Raw genomic sequence first — 14,978 nt, 5'->3', positions numbered from 1 at the left:
GGCGGCCTCACCTGCTATGCTGAACAGGGGCCTTGCGGGGGGATGGAAGATAGGAAGAGGGAAGGAAGCGGCCGTGGCCTTAAGTTAGGTACCATCCCAGCATTTGCCTGGAGGGGAAGTGGGGAAAGCACGGAAAACCACTTCCAGGATGGCTGAGGTGGGAATCGAAGCACCTTTACTCATTTGACCTCCCGAGGCTGAGTGGACCCCGTTCCAGCCCTCGTACCATTTTTCAAATTTCGTGGCACAGCCGGGAATCGAACCAGGGCCTCTGGGGGTGGCAGCTAATCACACTAACCACTACACCACAGAGGCGGACTTCATTTGTTTATAATTTTTATAATATTTCTAATTTTGCATGGTTCCTTAGAGCCAAAATAGAGCTCGCGTGGTGGCCATGATTGTTAAGGCGTTGAAGTCTATACGGTCCGATTCCGGTTAGCCGGTTCGAGTCCCGTTGTTCGAAAAAAATTACCATCAGAATGCTAGCCGGCAGGATAGGGGAGGTGGTGGTATACAACTTCTAATCACTAGATTGCGTGCCAAAAGCCTGGATTAAATTCCAAACCACTCCGCATATGACGCTGTTGATTGTGATTCATCCGTCAGATGGGGACGTAAATCCTTGAGCAGACCCCTTGGTACTATTCAACTGGAGTAGATTATGTGCCGGCACCGGGTTTCAACCTCTCCCGCACATATCACGTCATTCATTTCACCTCATTTCATTAACTCCTCTGATGAGGTTGACATCAGGAAGGGCATCCGGTCATAAAAACTCGCTACAAAGATTCATCTCACTTCATAGCTGACCGCGCAGAGGAACGGGATAAGTGTTGGACATACATGAAACTTGTATCGATCTATTTGAAGCCCGCCTGGTGGCCATGATCGTTAAGGCGTTGACGTTTAAACGGTCTAACACCATGGTTAGCTGGTTCAAGTCCCGTTGGTCGAAAAAATTTCACCATCAGAATATTGGCCGGTAAGAAGGAGGAGGTGGTGGTATACAATTTCTAATCACTAGATTATGTGCCAAAAGCCTGTATGAAATTCCAAACCTCTCCTCAGTGCTCATATTGAATGGGGGCATATGACGCTGTTCATGGTGATTCGTCCGTCGGATGGAGACGTTAAGCCTTGAGCAGACCCGGAGGCGTTAAGCCTTGAGCAGACCCCTTGGTGCTGTTCGACAGGAGTAGGGTATGTGCCGGCACATACCCTCTCCCTTCCTAGTAGCATATATCACATCATTCATTTAATCTCATTAACTCCTCTGATGAAAGGCAGGAAAGGCATCCGGTCATAAAAACCCGCCATGACAGATTCATCTTACATCATACCCGACCCCGTAGAGAAACGGGACAAGGGTTGGACAAACAAACTTAGAGCCAAAATATCTTTTTCTTTTCTAGTGGCTTTACGTCGCACCGACACAGATAGGTCTTATGGCGACGATGGGATAGGAAAGGCCTAGGATTTGGGAGGAAGCGACCGTGGTCTTAATTAAGGTACAGCAACAGCATTTGCCATGTGTGAAAATGGGAAACCACGGAAAAACCATCTTCAGGGCTGCCGACAGTGGAATTCGAACCCACTATCTCCCGGATGCAAGCTCACAGTCACGTGCCCCTGACCACACAGCCAACTCATCCGGTAAAATATATTTCAGCTAGTATGTGAAGTATAATATAACTCTTGAGTAACGTTGGTAAAATAGGGACTCTTCACATAATTTGATTAGTTTAAATTATATTTTTCACTTCAATATCCAACTCTCTCTTTTACGATTTCTTAAAATTGTGGATGAGGGAAATCTATTTTTAATTTTGCCGCAAGTACCAAATGTATCCTTTTGACATAATTTTGTAAGGAATAATTTGTTCATACCTTTCTTGAGGTTTTAGTAGTGCATCTAATTGATGACGTTGTTCTGCCCACTTTATAGACGGGAAGCTGGTGGCTTCATGACGTCATTTCGGTGGATGGGCAGGTGGTGCCATGTGAGATGCACTCAGTGGCGGATTTGAAGCTCCTACGTCCATGACAAATGGGAGGTAATTTGTGTATTACCAACTCTAGTAAACAGGAGGCAATTCACATGACGAAAAAAGGTCAGGCAAATTACATCATCCCATATGATAGGCCTCTTTCACACTATCAGTTAAGGCATTCTGAGGTTTGATGTGAGGATGCGAATGTCATACCTCCGTAAAAAAAAAAAAAAAAAGGAAATTTCAAAAATTGAGCATGTGTTACTACTTCGAGTAATTTGACTACGTGTTACACAACGCATAGTTTAGAGAGCGCATTTTAAATCGGGGAATGATGTAAATAGCCTTGCTTTTCCGTTTTCCTCTTACGTATTCTGTGCGTTGTAGTAAGTAGATTATGTACGTGATAACTGCTATCAAAACTCCATGAAGGAAATGTGTCGACAAACCACACTAGGAGGCCTTCCTGTCATCGGCATACCTCTTACCCCCACCATTTCTATCGTGTAACAACTGTTTTAAAGTCTTTAGCTACAACTTAACAGCTAAGTTGAGAGCAAAACATCCTACTGTTGTGTTTCAGAGTGATCCAAGATGTCGATGCTCAGCTATGTGTCGAAATTGGGGAGTCGAACCAAAGTTCAGTTTTTGGAAGATAAGCCCGTCATCGACAATTCAGTGTTCCGCTGTCATTACCGTTTTACATCGATGATTCTCTTCCTATTCTGTATCCTGTCTACAGCCAACAGCCTTATAGGTAAGACATAATTATTATTTTCCTCCAAAAAGGTATGAAACCAAATTTACCATACATTAAATTTACAATGTAATCTTCTGCAGTGTGTATTACTATCTTACATAATATCATTGCATAATACAGTAATATCTACCGGTAATAATAATATTCACTTGCTGGCGACTATAGTCTTCCGAATGTATCAAGGCTATCAGTTATGAGTTCTTAGAAGTCTGAAGAAACCAATTCTAGGACCACAAGCTCTGTAGAATTCCAGGCACATCAAGAAAGCAAAAGCTTTAGTTGGTACTGAACCGATGGTCATTTTTTCTGTGATTTTTCTCGTTCTTTTCTGTGATCCCTTTAGCTGAACTCGACCATTCGTCCCTGCGTTCAAAATTCTATGGGCAATATAATATAATATAATATAATATAATATAATATAATATAATATAATATAATATAATATAATATAATATAATATAATATAATATAATATAATATAATATAATATCTTCTTAATCTGTTTACCCTAAAGGGTTGACTTTTTCCTCGGACTCAGCGAGTGATCCCACCTCTACCTCCCCAAGGGCAGTGTCCTGGAGCGTGAGATATTGGGTCGGGGATACAACTGGGGGAAATGGCCAGTACCTCGCCCTTGCTGCCTCACCTGCTATGCCGAACAGGGGCCTTGTGGGGGATGGGAAGTTTAGAAGGGATAGATAAGGAAGAGGGAAGGAAGCGGCCGTGGCCTTATGTTAGGTACCATCCCGGCATTTGCCTGCAGGAGAAGTGGGAAACCACGGAAAACCACTTCCAAGATGGCTGAGGTGGGGACCGAACCTACCTCTACTCACTTTACCTCCCGAGGCTGAGTGGTCCCCATTCCAGCCCTCGTACCGCTTTTCGAATTTCGTGACAGAGCCGGGAATCGAACCCGGGCCTCCGAGGGTGGCAGATAATCACACTAACCACTACACCACAGAGGCGAATATTATATTATATTATATTATATTATATTATATTATATTATATTATATTATATTATATTATATTATATTATATTATATTATATTATATTATATTATATATAAAAATAAGAGTTTTGTCTATACATTGCACAGAATTTGAAAAGAATGGTATTTCTTTATCGGTCATGTCCACGGTAACAAGGAAATGCCCTTTTTACTTTTCCGTAATGTCTGTCTGTCTGTCTGTCTGTCTGTCTGTCTGTCTGTCTGTCTGTCTGTCTGTCTGTCTGTCTGTCTGTCTGTCACTAGAAAACGGCTAAAGATAATTTAATGAAAATCGGTATGCAAAGTCGGGGAATAAGTCGCTACAATCCAAGCCATAAATAATTTTATTCACGCTGACAGAAATGGTAGTTTAGGGGAAGGCCTAAATTTTAATTGTCAAATATTTGTTATTAGTAGTCCTATATTAATAAAAATTGGTATGTGAAGTTGGGAATAAGTCAATACAATCTAGGCTATAAATAATTTTATTCACGTTGAATGAAATGGTAGTTTAGGAGAAGGCCTAAACTTTAATTCTCAAATATTTATATTATTAGTGGTCGTATCGATAAATACCACATAACCAAAGTTATAAAGAATTAAATTTCCGACCATTTATGTCTTATACATTTTTACTGTACCGGCTATGATAACACAGATATTCATGAATTTGTATTTCTGTTGCTAAGTCCATATCGACGTCGAGCCACGAGAAAATGGGTCAAAAGAATTTAATGAAAATCGGTATATAGAGTCGGGGAATAAGAAACTACAGTCTAAGCTATAAACAATTTTATTCAACCTGGGTGAAATTGTAGTTTAGGGGAAGGCGCATAAAACTTAATTTTTAAATACGTATGTTTTTGGTCCTATCGAAAATTACTACATAACAAAAGTTACAGAGAATACAATTTCCGATCATTTATGTTTTATTCAGTTTTACCGTACCGACTATGCTGAGTGGTATTTCAGAGTCGGAAGAAAACTAAATGTGAAGGCCTACAACATCAAAAGCGCATAACATTGATCAACAATAACATTACATTGACCATTGTTTGCTGTGATGTTATTTGTCTATTATGCTGCCTCTCAACTCCGATAGATGGCATTACTGCTGCGTACCGAGTATAATAGACTGACTGAATATTGGCAGGAAATAGCCGGGGAGTTAGAAAACGTCCTTCTTTAGCATGCCATTCCTCTGCTTCATACATTTTCGGATACAGCTGGTACGTAACACACTGGTTCTTCATAGGCAGAGGCTGACTTAGTAGTAGTAATAGTATGATGTCCTGGTCTAGAATAACAATTTAGGCATATTCCAAATATAATATAATATAATATAATATAATATAATATAATATAATATAATATAATATAATATAATATAATATAATATAATATAATATAATATAATATAATATAATATAATATAATATAATATAATATAATATAATATAATATAATATGCGGGCGTAATTAGTTCTGTGAGTCAGCTGCTGACTTCCCACATGGAAGACTGAGGTTCGAGTCCTGGTCCATCTTGCGTTGAGGTTTTCATCTCAGAAATCACGAAACGTCCGTAAGAGCATCCGGCTTTAAACGCCGACCGGAAAGGAAAAGAGCCCAAGTGGCTTCAGCAACATCAGGAATCAGAAAATATTTTTGTCGTCTATAAGCTATCAGTAAGCAAGAGAATGTCAGTTTTCGGCAGGTGCCTAATATAAGTAGCGCCAACGGCCGTAGCCGTGTTGTAACACCGGATCCCGTGAGATCTCCGAAGTTAAGCAACATTGGGTGTGGTCGAGAAGTGGATGGGTTGCCACGCGCTGTTGGTGGGGGTAAGGGAATGGAGGAGCGGAAAGGAACTGGCCACCCTACCGCACGTAAACTCCGGCTCAGGCACACCTCTGCGGAGGTACAGACCTGCCTTCGGGCAGATAACACCCTTACCTTAATATAAGTAGCAGCGAGGAAAGTTTTTACAATATAATCTCTGTCACTAGTTGATGATAACTTTTGACAATCTTACACTGCTGATTTCAAAACAAGCCTGTATCACTGATGGTTCCTCACCATGGTCGCAGTCCGGCTCCATGGCTTAAGTTAGGCACCATCGCGGCATTTTCCTGGAAGAGAAGTGGGAAACCACGGGAAACCACTTCCAGGATGGCTGAGGTGGGGACTGAACCCATCTCTACTCAGTTGACCTCCCGAGGCTGAGTGGACCCCGTTCTAGCCCTCGTACCACTTTTCAAATTTCGTGGCAGAGCCGGGAATCGAGCCCGTGCCTCCGGGGGTGGCAGCTAATCACGCTAACCACTACACCACAGAGGCGGACTATTTATTTATTTATTTATTTATTTATTTATTTATTTATTTATTTATTTATTTATTTATTTATTTATTTATTTATTTTATGACAAAGACTCTTCTCATAACACAAGCCATAGTGCACGACCCGGATCTGAAGTCAAAACCATCAAATGGAATATACATAGGAAATTGTCTACCAAATGTTGAGTTTATCTATATCTAAATACATATCTATACATATACATATCTATACATATCTATATCTAAATACATAAAATCCGTCATGTCTTCTTTACAAGAATAATACAATGGGCCTCTCACAATGACGACTTTTGTACTTAAAGAAAAATACGTTTCTATTAGCGAAGTTATTGCCTCAGATTCGCCATAATGACGTAGCTACATGGCTATATCTTTCGGCTGTGGTCGAACTACGTACGCTACATCGTGACTTCTGTTGCCTTCCACATATAGTATACTAGCTGATGTATCCGTGCTTCGCTATGAAATTCTACATTGTATACGGAATTCTAGTGTACACGTCGTGAGCAAAGTTGTATTAAATTGCATAGCTCTTAACGTTACCCTAGAAACGCGACGGGGAAGTCGCCAAACATCTTTTCCCATAATGAAGACTGAGTTACGGAATTTTCATTGTAATGGTAGACCCGCTTGCATACCATCAGTCACAATCAGGTTGGGGAGTTTTCATTATAATGGTAGACACTCACTCTCCACCTGCCTTTTTACATCCTCAGAAAGGCTGTCTAAGTGGTTTTTCCAACTGAAATGAACATACATTACAATGACGTCAGTAGGAATGGCGCTATTAAAAGCAATCCTTTCATATGAAATACTCGATCAAATGAAACACCACATATTTTCACACTTTTAACGAACAAGACAATCTAACAGTGCACAGAGCTGGAATGACCAAGCAGCAGACAGTCGTGATTCGTGAACACTCTTCGTCCTTTGTTTGGCGGGGAGAGGGTGGAATAGTGGAGACTCCCAGGGCAAAAACTATGCCCGTTTACTAACCTGTTTCCTAGGAGAACGCGATGAGTTGGAAAATATCAATTCACTACACTGGTGGCGGAAAAATCTATCTGACTTCGAGGCAAATTTTTCCTCCAAGCCAGAGGAGAAACCCCCTCTTCACTGATAATTTGGAATAAAATGAATGTATAATTTAATAAAAGTGAAGAGGAAGAAGCTTTCCTTCAGAAACTGCTCTTTTCAGGGTTGAATTTTGAGTTATTTAGTGAATTGTGATGCTATAATTCGGAATATGCCTAAATTGTTATTCTAGACCAGGCCATCATACTACTACTACTACTACTACTACTAAGTCAGCCTCTGCCTATGAAGGACCAGTGTGTTACGTACCAGTTGTATCCGAAAATGTATGAAGCAGAGGAATGACATGCTAAAGAAGGACGTTTTCTAACTCCCCGGCTATTTCCTGCCAATATTCAGTCAGTCTATTATACTCGGTACGCAGCAGTAATGCCATCTATCGGAGTTGAGAGGCAGCATAATAGACAAATAACATCACAGCAAACAATGGTCAATGTAATGTTATTGTTGATCAATGTTATGCGCTTTTGATGTTGTAGGCCTTCACATTTAGTTTTCTTCCGACTCTGAAATACCACTCAGCATAGTCGGTACGGTAAAACTGAATAAAACATAAATGATCGGAAATTGTATTCTCTGTAACTTTTGTTATGTAGTAATTTTCGATAGGACCAAAAACATACGTATTTAAAAATTAAGTTTTATGCGCCTTCCCCTAAACTACAATTTCATCCAGGTTGAATAAAATTGTTTATAGCTTAGACTGTAGTTTCTTATTCCCCGACTCTATATACCGATTTTCATTAAATTCTGTTGAAACATTTTCTCGTGGCTCGGCGTCGATATGGACTTAGCAACAGAAATACAAATTCATGAATATCTGTGTTATCATAGTCGGTACAGTAAAAATGTATAAGACATAAATGGTCGGAAATTTAATTCTTTATAACTTTGGTTATGTGGTATTTATCGATACGACCACTATTAATATTTGAGAATTAAATTTTAGGCCTTTCCCTAAACTACCATTTCATTCAGCGTGAATAAAATTATTTATGGCTTAGATTATAGCGACTTATTCCCCGACTTTGCATACCGATTTTCATTAAATTTTCTTTAGCCGTTTTCTATTGATGCGTGTACATACATACATACAGACAGACAGACAGAAATTACGGAAAAGTAAAAAGGGCATTTCCTTGTTACCGTGGAGATGACCTATAAAGAAATACCATTATTTTCAAATTCTGAGCAATGTACAGGCAAAACTCTTATTATACATATATAGATTGAGAAAACCGAACGTTCGAGAGACTTAAATTCGTACCAGATACGAGTTACAGGAACAATGCAATGATGACCATCATACTGAAGCTATTTAGTGAAAAATACTATCTTTCCGAGAAATGAGTGAATCTTTTTTTTTTTTTTTTCTGGTTTATGAAAGCACATTATTTCGAACGGTTAGTGCCGTTCGCACGGTGTCCATGATCGTCAAAACGTAAATGATCGGACACCGTGTTTAGCCTGCTCGAGTCGCCTTTAGAACGTTGGCCGGCAAGGTAGGGGAGGTGTTGGTACACAATTTCTAATAACTAGATTGCGTGCCAAAAGCTTGGATAAAATTCCAAAACTTTTCGCAGTGCGCATATGGCGTAAGGGCATATGATGCTGCTTACGGTCCGATAGGGACGTAAAGCCTTGAACAGATACTTTGGTGCTAATACTGTAGACAGGAGTAGGCTATGCGCCAGCATAGGGCTCCACCCACTTCCTTCCCACTATAATATATCGTGTCATTCATTTCACCTCATTAACACCTCTGATGAGGCTGACGTCCGGAAGGGCATTCAGCCATATAACCTTGCTACGAAAAGATATTTCACTGCATACCCGGCCCCAAATAGGTTTGGCATACAAGTTTGAGGAAGGACATTTTAACAAATATTGATTTTGGATGCTTCGTTGTAGGCGTTTCCATGGTAGAGATATGATTCGGCTGAGATGGAATTTCGTATGCTTGGTTCTTTCTCGACAAAATGCCTCTCATTCAACGAGGTGAAATTGTCATTTTGGCGCAATGGTTAGTGTGGTTAGCTGCTACGCCCAGAAGCCCGGGTTCGATTCCTGGCTCTGCCACGAAATTTTAGAAGTGGTACGAGGACTGGAACGGGGTCAACTCAGCCTCGGGAGGTCAACTGAGTAGAAGGGGTTCGATTCGCACCTCAGCCATTCTCGAAATGGTTTTCCTTGGTTTCCCGCTTCTTCTCCGGGCAAATGCCAGAATGGTACATGACTTAAGGCCATGGCCGCTTCCTTCCCTCTTCCTTGCCTGTCCCTTCCAATATTCCCATCCGCCACAAGGCCGCTGTCCAGCATGGCAGGTGATGCCGCCTGGGCGACGTACTGGTCCTCCTTCCCAGTTTTATCCCCAACGAAATATCTCATGCCCCAGGACACTGCCCTTGAGGCGGTAGAGGTGGGATCCCTCGCTGAGTTCGAGGGAAAGTACAACCCTGGACGATAAACTGATTAGATAATAATAATAATAATAATAATAATAATAATAATAATAATAATAATAATAATAATAATAATAATAATAATAATACGGTAATAATAATCATAATAATAACATTGACATCACTTATTGGCATAAGACAGAATCTAGCTCTACTCTCTGGTGTGTTGTTTTCGCTTATTGAATACAATAGTAGACAGAAGACAATAGTTCATGCTGCTCATTCAATACAGTGAGGTTGTCATTTTGGAGCAAGTAGCAACATTAATATCATCTGGTGGCGTATGACTGAACCAAGTCCTGCTGCCAGCTTTTATGTGTTCGCATTACACGGAGCGACATTAGCAAATAATAATAATTCAATCTATATATTGCACCCTTTATAGGTAGAGCTGCGGTGTATGGTTGCGGTTCTTGCCTCGGCTTCAAATAAAATACCGCTAGTGGAGATTCTCTCTTCAGGGGTGATCAGTTCAAAGTCGTCTTTGAGTGCAATTATAGGGATTACCAAAGTAAAGGCTATACTACCGTACTAAATAAATGCTCCGACACAGACTGATAATTTCAAAATATATGAATTTTTTTAAATGAAATTAAACATTTTCTCACCCATAAAATAAAATAAGAAATAATCAAATAAAAGTGGCTATTATAGTGACAGTGTAGCTAAGTAATCAAACCATGAAAATGAAACTAAATTGTTCTAACATTTAAACTTCACAAATTACCGGGCGAGTTGGCCGTGCGCGTAGAGGCGTGTGGCTGTGAGCTTGCATCCGGGAGATAGTAGGTTCGAATCCCACTATCGGCAGCCCTGAAGATGGTTTTCCGTGGTTTCCCATTTTCACACCAGGCAAATGCTGGGGCTGTACCTTAATTAAGGCCACGGCCGCTTCCTTCCAACTCCTAGGCCTTTCCCATCCCATCGTCGCCATAAGACCTATCTGTGTCGGTGCGACGTAAAGCCCCTAGCAAAAAAAAAAACTTCACAAAGGTTACCTAAAACTCATTAAGAGATATTAATAATCTCGCTAATTAATTAACTTTCAATACATGGATTCTCATAGACTGATTGTACATCAACATGACGATTACTGCTTAACTGACGTGTTTTCATCACATGAATCACTAACAAACAAAGTTTAAAAATATAAATAATAAAAATATGTCACTGACAATTGCAGTAAATTCGCCACTGAAATAAACCATAACCTGGTACAATGTGGGTGCTAGAATTTTAATACCATAACATCCAAAATTACAGAGTCATTACTCCCGTTATGATTCCATTTCATTACATTAAACATTATAAAAACATAATTTCCAACTAAACACTGACATCACTGTATAAAACACAGCACGCGGAGATTTGAATTCTTAAATTCATCTAGGTTAACTGAATAGCTATAATTGGCATCAGTTAATTGACATAAATTGGTCCTATTATTCAACCTTATAAATGTAATTTACAAATTTTCTGTTCAGTAATGCAATTACTGTTGTGGTTGTTGCCTGAGTAACATCAATAAATCTAAGAAGTTGTTTACCTAATTTTACACGAGCCATCTACTTTCCTGACATTAAATCAAATACTGTGGGCAACTCTCCCACTCAAAGAAAGAAAAGACTATATTACACTGGGAGTCACAGGCAAACATAATCTACACTACCTTATTAAAAATAATAAAACACAGCTGAAATAAAAAACATTCTGCTTCTAACACTACTCTATTTTATTTACACACAGGTTATTCACGCACATGATTGAACTTCAACACACTAGTACCGAATTGCTTAAATGTCTGATTCTATGAAGCTTGTTAATTTCAGAGCCCATGGAGATCTAATCACTGAAATTAGCGCTTGCCATGACTAGGAGTGTTGTTTCATGTCTGTTCTTGGGGTTTGCAATAGTGAAATTAAATTGCGTTATTATACACAAATGAAATAAATTTGCTTACAACACAACAAAATATGTAAACAGGCGATGTCAACCTAAACTCATATGGTTCCAAATCAAAGGCATTGTCATGATAAAAAGACATCCTCTCTCCAAATATCCTAGTAAACTCAATTGTGTGTTCAGGATAACTCGACAATATTACCATGATATTGCTAATCTCTAACGGTCTAGGTGTGTAATCACACTAACCTGCGATGTTGCGTTACATTGGTTTTCTTAATCTCTACTACGGTCCTTATATTTATCTGTGAGCACTTAGTTTACATTATTTCCCTCAGCTTATCCGCTGGCATATAAATTACCTTTGTCCTCTCATATAATTGCATCATTTTCATGAGCTTATCCACTGACATACTATTCTCATCAGCTTATCCGCAGGCATTATTATTAGCATCAGCTTATCCGCTGGAATAGAAATTCCTCTTTCTCCTCTCTTATTTAAATTGCGAAGACTTCATTATAATGTTCTAGAAATCAACTTATCTGGACCTCTTCCACGTTCAATAAACCTCGTTACTCAAATCGCACCTTTGGTGAGATTAAATGACTCCTTTTTATAACATTTACTATCTCCGAATTGGTTTTCCCAGATATTTTCTTAAAATAATCCACATGACATAATTTACTAGACATTCTCTTGTATGGTCCATCAGGTGGGATCAGGAATCAATTATCCACTCGAACTGTTCCGTATTATCTAAAAATCTGAATATTCATCATTATTACCATTTTGAAATATGTAATCGTAGTATGATCATCACTGTTACCGGCGATCCAACTTCTCACAATCAACTCTTATCTCCAGTTGCCTGTCTACATCACTTAAATGATCTTTCAACACACAAACAAAAAAGACAAAATGTTCCTAATTTACACTTATTAATATTACTACTGGTTTCCATGAAGCGACTCGCCTGGTTTAACTTTCTACATCAAATTGATCATTGAATTTAAAATCAAACATTATTCATCTCTACAATCACGTCAAATAAACACTTACGGCATATTAATTAGACTTAAATGCAAGCCTTTGCATTAACTCCTAAATTAGTGTTGCAAATATGAATTAATATGATTACTATAACTGTACGTGAACAAAGAAAAATTACTGTACAAAGATATTGACTGCGCTACAACGCTAAACAAAGCACTGAATAATTATTAGGACTGGCTACTCGCGTAATGATAATATATATTTATTGTAAACTACATCTTAGATTTTTATTATGACTTACTCGTTTAGATGCAATCTCGTTCACCCCATGGTCCGCTGGCGTCCGTCCTGATTAATTAGAACATGTTGATCTCAATAGTGGACATTTCAATAATCTTGCCGTACACACACATGGCCGTCATTAAATTGATTCTACACACGCTACACATATCTTGAAGCTTTAAATCTGACACATGGCCTACAACATAAAATATTAACACACTTATATTTCTTAACTGGTTTTACACTTAGCGGTCCTACAGATTATAACGGGCTTAACGCGAATATGGTCCTTCTGTGCTATGTGGTTTGGGTCCGAGCAAAACTGCGATTCTGAGTTTCCTCATTTTAGCTTGCTTCGACTGCAAGGTCGCCCCGTAAAGTCTGTTGTATCCGCTCGTTAGCCTGACTTCTGGGACTCCCTACCTGCTGGCTCACTTGCATTCCATAGACCACGTCAGAAGCAGTTTGTACTATTGTTTGCGTGATATTCCTCGGGCCGTTCTCTTCTCCAAATGAATGAAATGGAAAGTCTATACTGATTACCAGCTGGTTAACATTGAAACGTCTAGCTCTATGGCTAAATGGTTAGCGTGCTGGCTTTTGGTCCAGAGGGTCCCGATTACCGATTCGATTCCCGGCTGGGTCTGGGATTTTAAACATAATTGGTTAATTCTAATGGCTCGGGGCTGGGTGTGTATGGTGTACCCAGCATTAGAAATCATCCTAGGTAGGGCCCTCATATTCACAGACATGCAGGTGGCATAATAGGCCGTCTACGAGAAAAATACCCCCACCAGGCCTCTGTTAACAGTGAAACATGTGTCCCGTCTATCTGTGGAAAGTTTATGATTTGAAATTATGAAATAGCAGACTCCTGAAACACGATTTTAAGTGTCAATTCCTCTTATAAAATCTCCGTTTTATCATAACACTGTTACTCGAAATCTTCCCTTTTATTCTTAATGCAATTGGTGTAAAATCGGCAGCGCTGCATCAAAGATAAAACTATTGGACGTCGCCCTGTGGCTATAGCCCATGAATATTTCCTCAATACAATACAACTTATTCACGTGGTGTAGAGCGGTCACAATTCACGTCTTAACCGATTGACAGCTCGAAGTACGACTGATTTGACAGGAGCTGGTAGTCTTCTCTCCCTTCCCTTCGAGTCCTAGAGGAAGGATATTACTACAATGTTTGTGGATTTTATCTACTCAGCGCATCACTTTTCCATACCAACAGTCGTATCACTTCACTTTCTGTCTTGCGTAACTCATGAAATCACTGCGTTTCGATTCAGATGTCTTGACTCAGAAATCGATCGTCTAACTTAATAACTTTGATGGCTGGAGTAGTGATATTTTTCTTCACGGACTCGTTGACGTAGTCAAAATATAGCGATAGCCTCTAACGTATGCGCTACTACGACGCACAATCTCATCATTAATTTCCTGTTACACATTAATATTGTCACTTGTTCCTAAATTTTCAGATTTTAACCTAGTGTTATGCTCACACATAATCTTCTTAAACTTTTGTCACACTTTACACATCCACTGAATATTTCTGCACGCTAGTTTTAAAATTGTAAAAATGGCGAACTTCCATTGGCTGAGAGGTGTTCGACCTTTCCCTGCTTGAATGATTCCAATGCAAAGTAAGGGGAGTTGGGTATATTTTTTGGATCTTCTTTCTCTTTCTAACTTCTGTTTCTTTTTCTACTGTTCTGTGGAATGTTCTCACGTTTGTTCGTTGCTCCCAGACTTTCTCGAACATGTGCACCGGATATGGCAAGCTTTATTTTCAAAGATAATACCTTTATGATCAAAACAATCCGTGACATTTGGCGACTCGAGTGGCTTAGCACGCTTCTCCGGAGGTCTTTGAAGATATTCCGCAGCGCTGGAACTGAAATTTTATGTATTAGCAAAAATCACGTTTAATATTTAATGTTTATTGAAGCCAATATTGTATTTCAATCAGACTCGATCAGACGGGTACAACACTCTCCTAGTCAAATGAGAAATGTTCCGAAAGATGAAGATTTCTACCCTTTTAATTCAACATAGGCTTATCTTTTATTTCTGCGACCATCTCCGTGTCTGGACTGTAAGTGTTTCCCCTTTTCGCCTTCTA

At 39.3% G+C, this 14,978-nt stretch overlaps 1 protein-coding gene across 2 annotated transcripts in view; it reads left to right on the top strand.

Annotated features, from left to right (window-relative positions):
• LOC136858071 (innexin inx3) overlaps positions 1-14,978 on the top strand; it is a 116,690-nt gene that overhangs the window by 36,544 nt on the left and 65,168 nt on the right. Inside the window, exons 2-3 of one of the 2 annotated variants that reach the window (XM_067137325.2) lie at positions 1,949-2,057; positions 2,578-2,751. In XM_067137325.2, the coding sequence (XP_066993426.2) occupies positions 2,589-2,751 (163 nt within the window). In that variant the 5' untranslated portion in view covers positions 1,949-2,057; positions 2,578-2,588. The remainder of the gene's footprint in view (positions 1-1,948; positions 2,058-2,577; positions 2,752-14,978) is intronic. The other variant, XM_067137324.2, reaches the window with a different exon arrangement.

The sequence above is a fragment of the Anabrus simplex genome, chromosome 1 (genome assembly GCF_040414725.1).
Source record: "Anabrus simplex isolate iqAnaSimp1 chromosome 1, ASM4041472v1, whole genome shotgun sequence".
Classification (NCBI taxonomy): domain Eukaryota; kingdom Metazoa; phylum Arthropoda; class Insecta; order Orthoptera; family Tettigoniidae; genus Anabrus; species Anabrus simplex.
This window is presented reverse-complemented; position numbering and strand designations above follow the sequence as displayed.